The 17,493-nt window shown below is 47.5% G+C and overlaps 1 protein-coding gene across 1 annotated transcript in view; it reads left to right on the top strand.

The window, feature by feature from the left end:
- The window catches only part of cass4 (Cas scaffold protein family member 4), a gene marked incomplete at its 3' end in the record, with an annotated part of 32,571 nt that extends 16,113 nt beyond the window's left edge, over positions 1 to 16,458 (top strand). Inside the window, 4 exon segments of the mRNA XM_029692727.1 lie at positions 3,788 to 4,000; positions 12,855 to 13,010; positions 14,491 to 14,577; positions 15,466 to 16,458. Of these exon segments, the coding sequence (XP_029548587.1) occupies positions 3,788 to 4,000; positions 12,855 to 13,010; positions 14,491 to 14,577; positions 15,466 to 16,458 (1,449 nt within the window).
- Positions 16,459 to 17,493: the final 1,035 nt, after the last annotated feature.

Here is a 17,493-nt window from a genome sequence, read left to right as displayed (position 1 = left end):
TCTAATTCTCTATTGGAACAATATTGAATTTGAATTCACTTCCTGCTATAGACATTACAGGCTGTGTCTATTTACTGACCACCAAAGCAGAACTGCAGTGAGGGTAGTGAGGTCGACATAACACCAAACCAATGTTTCCCAGAATCTCTAGCACCCTCCCAGCACGCCCCCACTATCACCCTCGTTTCCACCCCTCCCCACCACCCTCGTCTCCACCCCTCCCCACCACCACCCTCGTCTCCACCCCTCCTCACCACCCTCGTCTCCACCCCTCCCCACCACCACCCTCGTCTCCACCCCTCCCCACCACCACCCTCGTCTCCACCCCTCCCCACCACCACCCTCTTCTCCACCCCTCCCCACCCACCCTCGTCTCCACCCCTCCCCACCACCCTCGTCTCCACCCCTCCCCACCACCCTCGTCTCTACCCCTCCCCACCACCACCCTCGTCTCCACCCCTCCCCACCACCCTCGTCTCCACACCCCTCCCCACCACCCTCGTCTCCACCCCTCCCCACCACCACCCTCATCTCCGCCCCTCCCCACCACCACCCTCGTCTCCACCCCTCCCTCTCCACCACTCTCGTCTCCACCCCTCCCGCTCCACCACCCTCGTCTCCACTCCTCCCCACCACCACCCTCGTCTCCGCCCCTCCCCACCACCACCCTCGTCTCCACCCCTCCCTCTCCACCACCCTCGTCTCCACCCCTCCCCACCACCACCCTCGTCTCCACCCCTCCCCACCACCACCCTCGTCTCCACCCCCCCCACCACCCTCGTCTCCACCCCTCTCCACGACCACCCTCGTCTCCACCCCTCCCCACCACCACCCTCGTCTCCACCCCTCCCCACCACCCTCGTCTCCACCCCTCCCCACCACCACCCTCGTCTCCACCCCTCCCCACCACCCTCGTCTCCACCCCTCCCTACCACCACCCTCGTCTCCACCCCTCCCCACCACCACCCTCGTCTCCACCCCTCCCCACCACCACCCTCGTCTCCACCCCTCCCCCCCACCCTCGTCTCCACCCCTCCCCACCACCACCCTCGTCTCCACCCCTCCCCACCACCACCCTCGTCTCCACCCCTCCCCACCACCCTCGTTTCCACCCCTCCCCACCACCCTCGTCTCCACCCCTCCCCACCACCCTCGTCTCCACCCCTCCCCACCACCACCCTCGTCTCCACCCCTCGTCTCCACCACCCTCGTCTCCACCCCTCCCCACCACCACCCTCGTCTCCACCCCTCCCCACCACCCTCGTCTCCACCCCTCCCCACCACCCTCGTCTCCACCCCTCCCCACCACCACCCTCGTCTCCACCCCTCCCTCCCACCACCCTCGTCTCTGCCACTCACTGACAGTCACTCAATTAGCCCATGTTACATGTTGTTTAATTGCTAGCTAGTCTAGTTAGTGTAGTTAGTGTAGTTAGTCTAGTTAGTCTAGTAGCCAGCTATCTGAACTTGTAGTAATCATGGCTGAGTTACCGACCGGGCACACGGGGCACGTGCCCAGGGGGGCCCATTGATTTTGTTAGTCACTTTCATTCAGATATCATATTACCATGGTATCATGGCAACATGTGGAGAATTGCAGGAGATTAGCTGTAAAACTGAAACAATAACAACAAATTGTATAAAGCAAATGTATTTGTTTATCTTTTGTTAATAAAATACTTTTTCTCCTAGCAGATTCCTCTGTACGTACTAAATTATTTTTTTTATGTGTAGTGGCTAATTGTATAGCTAACTGGCTAGGTGTTTGTAGATGGACTGGGTCGTGTGTGTGCTGCAGAGGGTCGTGTGTGTGCTACCTGGGTCGTGTGTGTGCTGCCTGGGGCGTGTGTGTGCTGCCTGGGTCGTGTGTGTGCTGCAGAGGGCCGTGTGTGTGCTGCAGAGGGTCGTGTGTGTGCTGCCTGGGTCGTGTTTGTGCTGCCTGGGTCGTGTTTGTGCTGCCTGGGTTGTGTGTGTGCTGCAGAGGGCCGTGTGTGTGCTGCAGAGGGCCGTATGTGTGCTGCCTGGGCCGTGTGTGTGCTGCAGAGGGCCGTGTGTGTGCTGCAGAGGGCTGTGTGTGTGCTGCCTGGGCCGTGTGTGTGCTGCCTGGGTCGTGTGTGTGCTGCCTGGGTCGTGTGTGTGCTGCCTGGGTCGTGTGTGTGCTGCCTGGGCCGTGTGTGTGCTGCAGAGGGTCGTGTGTGTGCTGCAGAGGGTCGTGTGTGTGCTGCAGAGGGTCGTGTGTGTGCTGCAGAGGGTCGTGTGTGTGCTGCAGAGGGTCGTGTGTATGCTGCCTGGGTCGTGTGTGTGCTGCCTGGGTCGTGTGTGTGCTGCCTGGGTCGTGTGTGTGCTGCCTGGGTCGTGTGTGTGCTGCAGAGGGTCGTGTGTGTGCTGCCTGGGTCGTGTGTGTGCTGCAGAGGGTCGTGTGTGTGCTGCCTGGGTCGTGTGTGTGCTGCAGAGGGTCGTGTGTGTGCTGCCTGGGTCGTGTGTGTGCTGCCTGGGTCGTGTGTGTGCTGCCTGGGTTGTGTGTGTGCTGCAGAGGGTCGTGTGTGTGCTGCCTGGGTCGTGTGTGTGCTGCAGAGGGTCGTGTGTGTGCTGCCTGGGTCGTGTGTGTGCTGCCTGGGTCGTGTGTGTGCTGCAGAGGGTCGTGTGTGTGCTGCCTGGGCCGTGTGTGTGCTGCCTGGGTCGTGTGTGTGCTGCCTGGGTCGTGTGTGTGCTGCAGAGGGCCGTGTGTGTGCTGCTGAGGGCTGCTCTGGTGTAACAGGTGCAGAGTGCAATGATGAAAGGACTCTTTGTTTCTGAGATTCACCCTCCATGTTTGGTAGGAAGGGACAGACAGACAGCACACACTTTACAGCTCACAACCAGGGTGGTGGGTGGGTGGGCGGGCGGGTGGGCCAATGCATGTGTGTGTTGCTATGGTCCCATCTCGTCCCATCTCTGTCCACTCACAGTAAACAGAGCAGTGAGTTGAGGAGGTTTACAGGCCAGTCATTCAGTAGACAGACAGACAGACAGACAGACAGACAGACAGACAGACAGACAGACAGACAGACAGACAGACAGACAGACAGACAGACAGACAGACAGACAGACAGACAGACAGACAGACAGACAGACAGACAGACAGACAGACAGACAGACAGACAGTCAGTCTTACTGACAGCCAGGGAGAGCTAGGAGATGATTGGGGGAAGACAGGGGGAGGAGTGGAATGGGCTAGGAATATTACCATAAGGATGCTCAGCACCAATGATATCATACTATATGTATAATGGGCAGGACTGGACAGGACTGGGCAGGACTGGGCAGGACTGGGGAGGGCCTTGAAGCATGTGGTTTTCAGTTTGCCTGGCCCAAACCCATGTGTGAGGGAGAGAGAGTGTGTGACTGCTGGCCCGAGGTTTACAGGGGCCAGAGGGATGTCTCAACACGTGGTTATGGTTTACAGGGGCCAACACAAATTGTTGTGTTGTGTACTGTGTTGTGTTGTGTACTGTGTTGTGTTGTGTAGTGTACTGTGTTGTGTTGTGTACTGTGTTGTGTTGTTTACTCTGTTGTGTTGTCTACTGTGTGGTGTGGTGTTGTGTACTGTGTGGTGTTGTGTACTGTGTTGTATAAAGTGTTGTTCTGTACACTGTGTGGTGTTGTGTTGTATACTGTTTGGTGTTGTATGCTGTGTTGTATAAAGTGTTGTTCTGTACACTGTGTGGTGTTGTGTTGTATACTGTTTGGTGTTGTATGCTGTGTTGTAATCTATGTTGTGTTATTTTGTCCTGTCTCCTCTCCCCAGACCCTGCTGGCTAAGGCCCTGTATGACAACATAGCCGAGTGCAGTGATGAGCTGGGCTTCAGGAAGGGAGACGTGGTTACAGTGCTGCAACAGGAAGTAGAAGAGAGCTGTGGTTGGTGGATGTGCTTTCTGTCTGGACGACAGGGCCTGGCCCCAGCCAATCGCCTGCAGCTCCTACCACTGGGCCCACCACAGACCCCGGCTCAGACCCAGGTATGACTGTATGTGTTAGGGTTGAATATTTTCCTGGTATTTTACAAATGTTCCATCCGAAGAATAAATCACTATTCTTCCGAGTAACCCGGAATTTCCAGCTAAAACCAGAAGTGTCAAACAAAAGCATCATAAAGCATATAAATAGGCCTATGTCTGGATATGATTAGAGGTTTGATTGAAAATTCAAGCCTGATGCAACCTGAGTCATATATTAAATACATTTCATGAGCACTACGAATGAAACCGACACGTAAAGCTTAATAAAGAGCTCTGATACTATCCAGAGCAGTGGTACTATCCAGAGCAGTGATACTATCCAGAGCAGTGGTACTATCCAGAGCAGTGGTACTATCCAGAGCAGTGGTACTATCCAGAGTAGTGATACTATCCAGAGCAGTGATACTATCCAGAGTAGTGATACTATCCAGAGCAGTGATACTATCCAGAGCAGTGGTACTATCCAGAGCAGTGATACTATCCAGAGCAGTGATACTATCCAGAGCAGTGATACTATCCAGAGCAGTGGTACTATCCAGAGCAGTGGTACTATCCAGAGCAGTGGTACTATCCAGAGCAGTGATACTATCCAGAGCAGTGGTACTATCCAGAGCAGTGATACTATCCAGAGCAGTGGTACTATCCAGAGCAGTGATACTATCCAGAGCAGTGGTACTATCCAGAGCAGTGATACTATCCAGAGCAGTGGTACTATCCAGAGCAGTGGTACTATCCAGAGCAGTGATACTATCCAGAGCAGTGGTACTATCCAGAGCAGTGATACTATCCAGAGCAGTGGTACTATCCAGAGCAGTGATACTATCCAGAGCAGTGGTACTATCCAGAGCAGTGGTACTATCCAGAGCAGTGATACTATCCAGAGCAGTGGTACTATCCAGAGCAGTGGTACTATCCAGAGCAGTGGTACTATCCAGAGCAGTGAGACTATCCAGAGCAGTGGTACTATCCAGAGCAGTGGTACTATCCAGAGCAGTGATACTATCCAGAGCAGTGATACTATCCAGAGCAGTGGTACTATCCAGAGCAGAGCAGTGATACTATCCAGAGCAGTGAGACTATCCAGAGCAGTGATACTATCCAGAGCAGTGGTACTATCCAGAGCAGTGATACTATCCAGAGCAGTGATACTATCCAGAGCAGAGCAGTGATACTATCCAGAGCAGTGGTACTATCCAGAGCAGTGATACTATCCAGAGCAGTGATACTATCCAGAGCAGTGATACTATCCAGAGCAGTGGTACTATCCAGAGCAGAGTAGTGATACTATCCAGAGCAGTGATACTATCCAGAGCAGTGATACTATCCAGAGCAGAGCAGTGATACTATCCAGAGTAGTGATACTATCCAGAGCAGTGATACTATCCAGAGCAGTGATACTATCCAGAGCAGAGCAGTGATACTATCCAGAGTAGTGGTACTATCCAGAGCAGTGATACTATCCAGAGCAGAGCAGTGATACTATCCAGAGTAGTGATACTATCCAGAGCAGTGATACTATCCAGAGCAGAGCAGTGATACTATCCAGAGTAGTGATACTATCCAGAGCAGTGGTACTATCCAGAGCAGTGATACTATCCAGAGCAGAGTAGTGATACTATCCAGAGCAGTGATACTATCCAGAGCAGTGGTACTATCCAGAGTAGTGATACTATCCAGAGCAGTGATACTATCCAGAGCAGTGATACTATCCAGAGCAGTGGTACTATCCAGAGCAGTGATACTATCCAGAGCAGTGATACTATCCAGAGCAGTGATACTATCCAGAGCAGAGCAGTGATACTATCCAGAGTAGTGATACTATCCAGAGCAGTGATACTATCCAGAGCAGAGTAGTGATACTATCCAGAGCAGTGATACTATCCAGAGCAGTGGTACTATCCAGAGCAGAGCAGTGGTACTATCCAGAGCAGTGATACTATCCAGAGCAGTGATACTATCCAGAGCAGTGATACTATCCAGAGCAGTGGTACTATCCAGAGCAGTGATACTATCCAGAGCAGTGATACTATCCAGAGCAGTGATACTATCCAGAGCAGTGATACTATCCAGAGCAGTGATACTATCCAGAGCAGTGGTACTATCCAGAGCAGTGGTACTATCCAGAGTAGTGACCAGAGCAGTGGTACTATCCAGAGTAGTGATACTATCCAGACCTTTTTTCATGTTATTCATCTGTTTCCTGCAACAAAGATAGCTCAGATGTGCGAGTGCCTTTTGAATCATGAGCCCTACATTAAAGACATCTAATGAACCCATGCTCAAAAAATCCCAAATGATTGAGCCGTTATCCAATAGGATACGCTAATTGATACAGGCTACTGCACATTAAGCACGACAGAAAAACATAAAAGCCCATAGCTGAACTCAGCAAAAAAAGGAAGCGTGCCTTTTTCAGGACCCTGTCTTCTTAATTCGTAAAAATCCAAATAACTTCACAGATCTATATTGTAAAGGGTTTGAACACTGTTTCCCGTGCTTGTTCAATGAACCATAAACAATTAATGAACATGCACCTGTGAAACAGGTCGTTAAGACACTAACAGCTTACAGACGGTAGGCAATTAAGGTCACAGTTATGAAAACTTAGGACACTAAAGAGGCCTTTCTACTGACTCTGAAAATCACCGAAAGAAGATGCCCAGGGTCCCTGCTCATCTGCGTGAACGTGCCTTAGGCATTCTGCAAGGAGGCATGAGGACTGCAGATGTGGCCAGGGCAATATATTGCAATGCCCGTACTGTGAGACGCCTAAGACAGCACTACAGGGAGACAGGACCGACAGCTGTTTGTCCTCGCAGTGGCAGATCACGTGTAACAACACCTGCACAGAATCGGTACATCCGAACAGCACACCTGCGGGACAGGTACAGGATAGCAACAACAACTGCCCGAGTTACACCAGGAACGCACAATCCCTCCATCAGTGCTCAGACTGTCCGCAATAGGCTGAGAGAGGCTGGACTGAGGGCTTGTAGGCCTGTTGTAAGGCAGGCCCTCACCAGACATCACCGGCGACAACGTCGCCTATGGGCACAAATCCACCGTCGCTGGACCAGACAGGACTGGCAAAAAGTGCTCTTCACTGACGAGTCGCGGTATTGTCTCACCAGGGGTGATGGTCGGATTTGCGTTTATCGTGGAAGGAATGAGCGTTACACCGAGGCCTGTACTCTGGAGCGGGATCGATTTGGAGGTGGAGGGTCTGTCATGGTCTGGGGCGGAGTGTCACAGCATCATCGGACTGAGCTTGTCGTCATTGCAGGCAATCTCAACGCTGTGCGTTACAGGGAAGACATCCTCCTCCCTCATGTGGTACCCTTCCTGCAGGCTCATCCTGACATGACCCTCCAGCATGACAATGCCACCAGCCATACTGCTCTTTCTGTGCGTGATTTCCTACAAGACAGGAATGTCAGTGTTCTGCCATGGCCAGCGAAGAGCCCGGATCTCAATCCCATTGAGCACGTCTGGGACCTGTTGGATCGGAGGGTAAAGGCTAGGACCATTCCCCCCAGAAATGTCCGGGAACTTGCAGGTGCCTTGGTGGAAGAGTGGGGTAACATCTCACAGCAAGAACTGGCAAATCTGGTGCAGTCCATGAGGAGGAGATGCACTGCAGTACTTAATGCAGCTGGTGGCCACACCAGATACTGACTGTTACTTTTGATTTTGACCCCCCCCCTTTGTTCAGGGACACATTATTCAATTTCTGTTAGTCACATGTCTGTGGAACTTGTTCAGTTTATGTCTCAGTTGTTGAATCTTGTTATGTTCATACAAATATTTACACATGTTAAGTTTGCTGAAAATAAACGCAGTTGACAGTGAGAGGACGTTTCGTTTTTTGCTGAGTTTATATGGTCTCTTGGGTAAATAAATTAAACTAGCTCCAGTGGGCTAATCGTTTTTAGTGTGAACTTCATTACTTACTGTCTTATATAGACTCTATAGACTTTATTACTTACTGTATTATATAGACTTTATAGACTTCATTACTCACTGTATTATATAGACTTTATAGACTTTATTACTTACTGTATTATATAGACTTTATAGACTTCATTACTCACTGTATTATATAGACTTTATAGACTTCATTACTTACTGTATTATATGGACTTTAAATACTTTATTACTTACTGTATTATATAGACTTTATAGACTGTATTACTTAATGTATTGTATAGACTTTATAGACTTCGGTACTTACTGTATTATATAGACTTTATAGACTTCATTACTTACTGTATTGTATAGACTTTATAGACTTCATTACTTACTGTATTATATAGACTTTATAGACTTTATTACTTACTGTATTATATAGACTTTATAGACTTCATTACTCACTGTATTATATAGACTTTATAGACTTTATTACTTACTGTATTATATAGACTTTATAGACTTCATTACTCACTGTATTATATAGACTTTATAGACTTCATTACTTACTGTATTGTATAGACTTTATAGACTTCATTACTTACTGTATTATATAGACTTTATAGACTTTATTACTCACTGTATTATATAGACTTTATAGACTTCGGTACTTACTGTATTATATAGACTTTATAGACTTTATTACTTACTGTATTGTATTATATTGTATTATATAGACTGGAGTTACTAGTAGCGTCTGCTTCCAACTCACACTCTCAAACACCTAGATCCCCTGAACGCAGCTCACTCTCCAGATCCCACTCTCAAACACCTAGATCCCCTGAACGCAGCTCACTCTCCAGATCCCACTCTCAAACACCTAGATCCCCTGAATGCAGCTCACTCTCCAGATCCCAATCACCTGAATTCTGATCACCTGTTCACACACCTGTATGTCATTATCACACACTATTTAGTTCAGTTCTTTGCACCCCGTCACTGTGAGGTATTGTTTGTTTTGTGACACGTCTTTCAGCGCTGTGTTCCCCCCCCATAATTTAATCCTCCTGTGTTTGATAGTTTTGGCCTGCCTCACTAACAACGCCTTTTGCCTATTTCCTGCCTGTACTTTAGCCTATCAGATTTCTTGTTATCAACCTATTGCCTGATCTCCTGGACGACATTACAAGCCTTTTCCCTGCCTGTACTGTTGCCCTTTTTGGACCCCCTGTGTATGACCTTCTGCCTGCCCCTGGACTCAACTACCTGCCTCCTCCTGTGTATGACCTTCTGCCTGCCCCTGGACCCAGCTACCTGCCTCCTCCTGTGTATGACCTTCTGCCTGCCCCTGGACCCAGCTACCTGCCTCCTCCTGTGTATGACCTTCTGCCTGGCCCTGGACCCAGCTACCTGCCTCCTCCTGTGTATGACCTTCTGCCTGCCCCTGGACCCAGCTACCTGCCTCCTCCTGTGTATGACCTTCTGCCTGGCCCTGGACCCAGCTACCTGCCTCCTCCTGTGTATGACCTTCTGCCTGCCCCTGGACCCAGCTACCTGCCTCCTCCTGTGTATGGCCTTCTGCCTGCCCCTGGACCCAGCTACCTGCCTCCTCCTGTGTATGACCTTCTGCCTGCCCCTGGACCCAGCTACCTGCCTCCTCCTGTGGTCCTTTACAATTAACACCTGCTTCGCCCTGCGCTTGAAACCAGCTCTCGTTCAAACCATGAGAACATGTGATCCTGGTGCAATAGACTAGTATAGGCTATCAAATTTTTTTTTTTTTACTTTGAAATATACTAGGGCTTCTTTGTGTAGTTAGTAGGCTGAGGTGTACCTTTCACAATATCTAATGTTTTCAGCCCACATCCTCTTTCTCTATTGTTGCTTCATTCCTTCCTCGCTTTCAACAGTTTCAGGAAGTACGTTTTGTAGTCCTTAACGTCATCATTCTAATGACATCCTTTACATAATACAGAACTACAATTAGATGCAGAAGACTTTCACTTTTCTTCAAGAAGATTGAATGGTTATGGGTCTGAATGGTTATGGGTCTGAATGGTTATGGGTCTGAATGGTTATGGGTCTGAATGGTTATGAGCCTGAATGGTTATGAGCCTGAATGGTTATGGGTCTGAATGGTTATGGGTCTGAATGGTTATGGGTCTGAATGGTTATGGGTCTGAATGGTTACGGGTCTGAATGGTTATGGGTCTGAATGGTTATGGGTCTGAATGGTTACGGGTCTGAATGGTTACGGGTCTGAATGGTTATGGGTCTGAATGGTTATGGGTCTGAATGGTTATGGGTCTGAATGGTTATGGGTCTGAGTTAATAACTGCTATATTCTACCACCATCTGAATGGTTATGGGTCTGAATGGTTATGGGTCTGAATGGTTATGGGTCTGAATGGTTATGGATCTGAATGGTTACGGGTCTGAATGGTTACGGGTCTGAATGGTTATGGGTCTGAATGGTTATGGGTCTGAATGGTTATGGGTCTGAATGGTTATGGATCTGAATGGTTATGGGTCTGAATGGTTATGGGTCTGAATGGTTATGGGTCTGAATGGTTATGGGTCTGAATGGTTATGGGTCTGAGTTAATAACTGCTATATTCTACCACCATCTGAATGGTTATGGGTCTGAATGGTTATGGGTCTGAATGGTTATGGGTCTGAATGGTTATGGGTCTGAATGGTTATGGATCTGAATGGTTATGGGTCTGAATGGTTATGGGTCTGAATGGTTATGGGTCTGAATGGTTATGGGTCTGAGTTAATAACTGCTATATTCTACCACCATCTGAATGGTTATGGGTCTGAATGGTTATGGGTCTGAATGGTTATGGGTCTGAATGGTTATGGGTCTGAATGGCTATGGGTCTGAATGGTTATGGGTCTGAATGGTTATGGGTCTGAATGGTTATGGGTCTGAGTTAATAACTGCTATATTCTACCACCATCTGAATGGTTATGGGTCTGAATGGTTATGGGTCTGAGTTAATAACTGCTATATTCTACCACCGTCGCTCTTCTTTCAAACTTCCCCTGAGTTCTATTGGCTGTTGTGTTTCACATTCAGCAAACAAGAGCTTGCGTCCCTATTCGAATAGTCTATTGATTTAACAAATGCTAAAAGTATATCCAGCCAACTATTCTAGTCTAGCTTTTCCTGCATGGGAGAGGCCAGCGGGTCACAGGTGCTTGGGTATTGGGCAAGAGACAGAGGTTATAAGTTAGAAGCTTATTATCCATAACCCATCATTAATTAGCTAAATACAAGGATACCTGCTGTCTCTGACCTGCTGTTTTAAACTCTCTCTCTCTCTACTGCACCTGTTGTCTCTGACCTGCTGTTTTAAACTTTCTCTCTCAAATGCACCTGCTGTCTCTGACCTGCTGTTTTAAACTTTCTCTCTCAAATGCACCTGCTGTCTCGAACTCGGCTATGAAAAGCCAACAGACATTTACTCCTGAGGTACTGACCTTTTCCACCCTCGACAACCACTGTGATTATTATTATTTGACCATGCTGGTCATTTATTAACATTTGAACATCTTGGCCATGTTCTGTTATAATCTCCACCCGGCACAGCCAGAAGAGGACTGGCCACCCCTCATAGCCTAGTTCCTCTCTAGGTTTCTTCCTAGGTTTTGGCCTTTCTAGGGAGTTTTTCCTAGCCACCGTGTTTCTTCACCTGCATTGCTTGCTGTTTGGGGTTTTAGGCTGGGTTTCTGTACAGCACTTTGTGACATCAGCTGATGTAAGAAGGGCTATATAAATACATGTGATTGATTATACTGGATTGAATGTATTACCTGTAAGAAGTAGTCTAGGACATCTATATTTAGGGCTACAGTATATATCAATCTAGAAGAGGTTTATCTATATTTAGGGCTACAGTATATATCAATCTAGAAGAGGATTATCTATTTTGGATGGAGTCGATGGAGAAAGACCGCTGATGCACTAATTAATAGCAACAATATTCGAGTGATAGGCTGTTTTAAATAAAACATTTACAACGTTACCATGATGGGGATGAGAGGTCTACATGTGATCTGCGTTCTATACTGAGATGAGATGTCTGTACTCACCCTGAACGTTGATGTTTCATCATGCAGAGGCCGTAGATTTAGTCATCGCATATAATTTAACAGTTCCTTTTCACGCCATGCTGTTCAGATAAATCATTTATAATAATTTACCAGTTTCTCGCAGTTATTTTTCCCAGGATAAGCGAGTGGTTTTGGGCGGTAAATCTTGGTAACCGGGTTCCCGCCATTCAACCCTAGTGTGTGTGTGTGTGTGTGTGTGTGTGTGTGTGTGTGTGTGTGTGTTTTGGAGCAAAGTATAAGATACATTTCCCTTGTAACTATTTAAGTTCTCATCTCCTCTCCCCTCCTCTCGTCTCGTCTCATCTCATCTCCTCTCCCTCATCTCATCTCCTCTCCTCTCCTCTCTCCTCGTCTCATCTCCTCTTCATCTCCCTCGTCTCCTCTCCTCTCCCCTCCTCTCATCTCATCTCCCCTCCTCTCGTCTTGTCTCATCTCATCTCCTCTCCCTCATCTCATCTCCTCTCCTCTCCTCTCTCCTCGTCTCATCTCCTCTTCATCTCCCTCATCTCCTCTCCTCTCCCCTCCTCTCGTCTCGTCTCATCTCATCTCCTCTCCCCTCCTCTCATCTCCTCTCCTCTCCTCTCTCCTCGTCTCATCTCCTCTTCATCTCCCTCATCTCATCTCATCTCCCTCATCTCATCTCATCTCCTCTCCCCTCCTCTCGTCAAATCTCCTCTCCTCTCCCCTCCTCTCGTCAAATCTCCTCTCCTCTCCCCTCCTCTCGTCTCATCTCCTTTCCTCTCCCCTCTCGTCTCATCTCGTCTCATCTCATCTCCCCGCCTCTCGTCTCATCTCCTCTTCCTCTTTACTTCTCTTTTCTCCACCACAGGGCAAGGTTACTGGTCCTCGTGCTGGCTGTGTTGACCCAGGTAGCAGCCATGACAGTGACTCTGACAGGCCGGGGAACCTCTACCAGATCCCCAGCATTTCCCGACCCACCCAGTCCTCCAGCCCCGTCTACGAATGCATGGACCGCGTCTGCAAGGTCTGTTACCACACCACCTAGCCAGATCAGCCAGCCTATTCTACTAACAGCACAAGAACTTGCATTACCCGAAACAGTTACAAGCAATACAAAAATAAAAATCCTCCAATAAATATTTAAAATGAGCAAAATGAGTTGTTATATGAATTGTTATACAAGTTGTTGTATGAGTTGTTATATGAGTTATATGAGTATATGAGTTGTTATATGAGTTGTTATATGAGTTATATGAGTTGTTATATGAGTTATATGAGTATATGGGTTGTTATATGAGTGTATGAGTTGTTATACGAGTGTATGAGTTGTTATATGAGTATATGAGTTGTTATATGAGTTGTTATATGAGTTGTGTTGTGATATGAGTTGTTATATGAGTATATGAGCTGTTATATGAGTATATGAGTTGTTATATGAGTTGTATGAGTATATGAGTTGTTATATGAGTTATATGAGTATATGAGTTGTTATATGAGTATATGAGCTGTTATATGAGTTGTTATATGAGTTATATGAGTATATGAGTTGTTATAGGAGTTATAGGAGTTATATGAGTTGTTATATGAGTATATGAGTTGTTATATGAGTGTATGAGTTGTTATATGAGTATATGAGTTGTTATATGAGTTGTATGAGTATATGAGTTGTTATATGAGTTATATGAGTATATGAGTTGTTATATGAGTATATGAGTTGTTATATGAGTATATGAGTTGTTATATGAGTATATGAGTATATGAGTTGTTATATGAGTATATGAGTTGTTATATGAGTATATGAGTTGTTATATGAGTTGTTATATGAGTGTATGAGTTGTTATATGAGTTGTTATATGGGTTGTTATATGAGTTGTTATATGAGTTATAGGAGTTATATGAGTTGTTATATGAGTATATGAGTTGTTATATGAGTATATGGGTTGTTATATGAGTATATGGGTTGTTATATGAGTATATCAAATCAAATCAAATCAAATCAAATTTATTTATATAGCCCTTCGTACATCAGCTGAAATCTCAAAGTGCTGTACAGAAACCCAGCCTAAAACCCCAAACAGCAAGCAATGCATGTGAAAGAAGCACGGTGGCTGGGAAAAACTCCCTAGGAAAAACTCCTGAGAAAGGCCAAAAACCTAGGAAGAAACCTAGAGAGGAACCAGGCTATGAGGGGTGGCCAGTCCTCTTCTGGCTGTGCCGGGTGGATATTATAACAGAACATAGTCAAGATGTTAAAATGTTCGTAAATGACCAGCATGGTCAAATAATAATAATCATAGTAATTGTCGAGGGTGCAACAAGCACGTCCGGTGAACAGGTCAGGGTTCCGTATGGGTTCCGTATGGGTTGTTATATGAGTATATGAGTATATGAGTATATGAGTATATGAGTTGTGTTGTGATATGAGTTGTTATATGAGTATGTGATTTGCGTCTTGGAAACAGGCCAATAGTATTATCTGAATGGTATAATGTTGTTGTTTGCAGGCATCTGTCAGCAGTATGTTCTCTGGCTGTTCCAAGGGAGAGGTCTATGATGTCCCCAGCCTTGTCAGACGAGCCTCTATCTTCCCTGTGAGTGTTTTCCTCCTCTCCTCTCCTCTCCTCTCCTCTCCTCTCCTCTCCTCTCCTCTCCTCTCCGTGAGTCTCTCTCCTCCTCTGTTTGCATGCTTGGTGGCTTGTTACAAAAGTTTACCAACAGATGATGTACATTATCTGTATGAAGACATTGAGTTGTGGTGTCTAACAGACCACTGTGTGAATGATTGACAGGCATCCACAACACCGCGACATTTGACCCAGAAGTCGTCGTTGATGGCAACCTCTGATCTGGAGAGACAGTTTGACACCCGGGGCAGTAGGAGGCACTGCAGCCCCAGTCCCAGCCTGGACTATGTACGCTAAAAAATAGCTAGCAATGCTAATGTTAGTTAGCTAAAAATTCGATGCTGTCCTCTCAATCTCACTTGCCTCGTAATTGTCAGACTGATCTCGTAAGCTTCCATTCTGTTTCAGACTGGTAATTACTAGGCTACAATCTTACTGCATCTAAAGTCAATCTAGCGACATCTCAATGATGACAAAAGGTTTTTCCTACCAATCATTTGTCTTCATTTGAAATGTCATTGTGTTTTCAAGCCACTGTAATGCACTTTTGATGAAATATTCACTAGCGCTTATTGGCAATGCCCAATGTTCATTCGGGCATCAAGAGAACCTTCGTCAAGAGAACCTTGAAAACATTTTTTGTGACGAAACATGCAACCCATGAACATCTGCACTGGGAGACAAATCAACTCCCAATAAATGGACCTGAATGACACGTGTACTTCCTGGTTTCTTGTATGACGTAATCTCTGACTTTTCCTCTTTTAGTGTTCTAGTTCCTGTACAGGGTTACACACTGTAACATCGTGATCTATACTCACCTTTCACTCACCCCCCCCCCCCCCCCCTCACCAGGTGTATGCCGTTCCTCCCCCGGGGGTCCCAGACCCCAGCTATGACATCCCTATCCCCTCCTCCGTCCCCTCCTCCATCCCTCCGGCCTCAGTCGCCCAGCAGAGGCTAGTGGCCAGAGGCTACGATACCTCACCCAGCCCCCGGAGACAGCCTAGCAGTTACAGCACCTTACCCAACCCCCGCAAGTCAGACTGGATCTACGACGTACCCAGCTCTGCTGAGAAGCCTGGTGGTGAGCCTGGATATTACACACACCTGCCATCTGGTGGTGAGCCTGGATATTACACCACCCTGACCTCCAAGGCCCTGAGCTCTGACGGGCAGCTCCACGCCACTCTGACCGACGACCGTAACTGCTCTGGTCAGGGACGTGGCTCTGCTCAGTCCTTCTACGACATCCCCAAACCTAGATCCCCTCCCCAGGGGTCCAAGGACCACACCAACCCCCCTAGGGTCCTCCCCAGGCCTCCTCTCTACGACAGACCCCCAGGGCAGAGACAGACGGACAAGGAGCACTGTGTGTACGCTGTCCCCCCTCGTGAGCAGCTCTCAGTCTCCGTCCCCCACAGAGGACACCATGTCCCGTTGGAGTGTCGGGGGGACTCCGGTCCTACCTACGCCCAGGGCAGGCTGCAGAGGGGCCGTCTGGGGTTAGTGGCTGAGGCTCTGGAAACCAGGCCTGGTAAGGGAGGCACTCTGCTACAGGAAGGGGACGAAGAGAGAGGTAGAACGACAACGTCAACATCAGACAAACAGAGGATCAGCACAGCCTCCACGTCCTCCACCTCTTCCTCCTGCGACTCCCTGGCGCTGTGCTCCTCTTCATCCCCGGAGCCGCAGCGGGAGGTGTGTCTGAGCCAGGAGGAGGCGTGTCGTAGGCTGCTCCTCCTACAGCAGGAAGTGTGCAGGGAGGTGCCGCGACTCATGGAATTCGTTTCCTCTAGTTGGAGGAGCAGGGATCACCTGGAAAAGCACCTCACGGAGATCAGGTCTGTGGAGATTGAGATCAGTAATGATTATTTTTTTAATATTCTGACCTGTGAACATAACAGTGGCTTAAGGAACCACTTTCTGTAGACTGTGGTGTATATAATCAAGGTTATTCTACTGAACGGGCTGAAATGTGCTGTATAAAAGTGGACAGTTAGTTGAACATCCACAAGCCAGCTATTTGGGACTACCAAATCAAATCAAACTTTATTTGTCACATGGGCTGAATACAACAAGCGTAGACCTTACGGTGAAATGCTTAATTACAAGCCCTTAACCAACAATGCAGTTCAAGAAGAGTTAAGAAAATATTTACCAAATAAACAAAAGTAAAAAAATGAAAAATAATAAAAAGTAACACAATAACGTAACAATGTGGAGGCTATATACAGGGTATTACGGTACAGAGTCAATGTGGAGGCTATATACAGGGGGTATTACGGTACAGAGTCAATGTGGAGGCTATATACAGGGTATTACGGTAGCAGAGTCAATGTTGGAGGCTATAGACAGGGTATTGTACGGTACAGACGTCAATGTGGAGGCTTATATACAGGGTAGTACGGGTACAAGAGTCAATGGTGAGGGCGAATCTACAGGGTATTACGGTACAGAGTCAATGTGGAGGCTAATATACAGTGGGTACCGGTACAGAGTCAATGTGGAGGCTATATACAGTGGGTAGCCGTGTACCAGAGTGCACATGTGGAAGTGCTATACAGGGTAGTACGGTACAGAGTCAATGTGGAGGCTATATCAGGGGTATTGTTACAGAGCAATGGAGGTATATACAGTGGGTACCGGTTACAGAGTCAATGTGGAGGCTATATACAGGGCGTATACGGTACAGAGTCAATGTGGAGGCTATATACAGGGGGTACCGGTACAGAGTCAATGTGGAGGCTATATACAGGGGATTACGGTTACAGAGTCCATGTGGAGGGCTATATACAGGGGGTATCGGTACAGAGTCAATGTGGAGGCTATATACAGGGTGGTACCGGTACAGAGTCAATGTGGAGGCTATACAGGGGGTAC

Source organism: Salmo trutta, chromosome 16 (assembly GCF_901001165.1).
Source record: "Salmo trutta chromosome 16, fSalTru1.1, whole genome shotgun sequence".
In the NCBI taxonomy this organism is placed as follows: domain Eukaryota; kingdom Metazoa; phylum Chordata; class Actinopteri; order Salmoniformes; family Salmonidae; genus Salmo; species Salmo trutta.
Note: the sequence above shows the minus strand (reverse complement) of the source record. Positions and strands in the feature narration are given on the sequence as shown.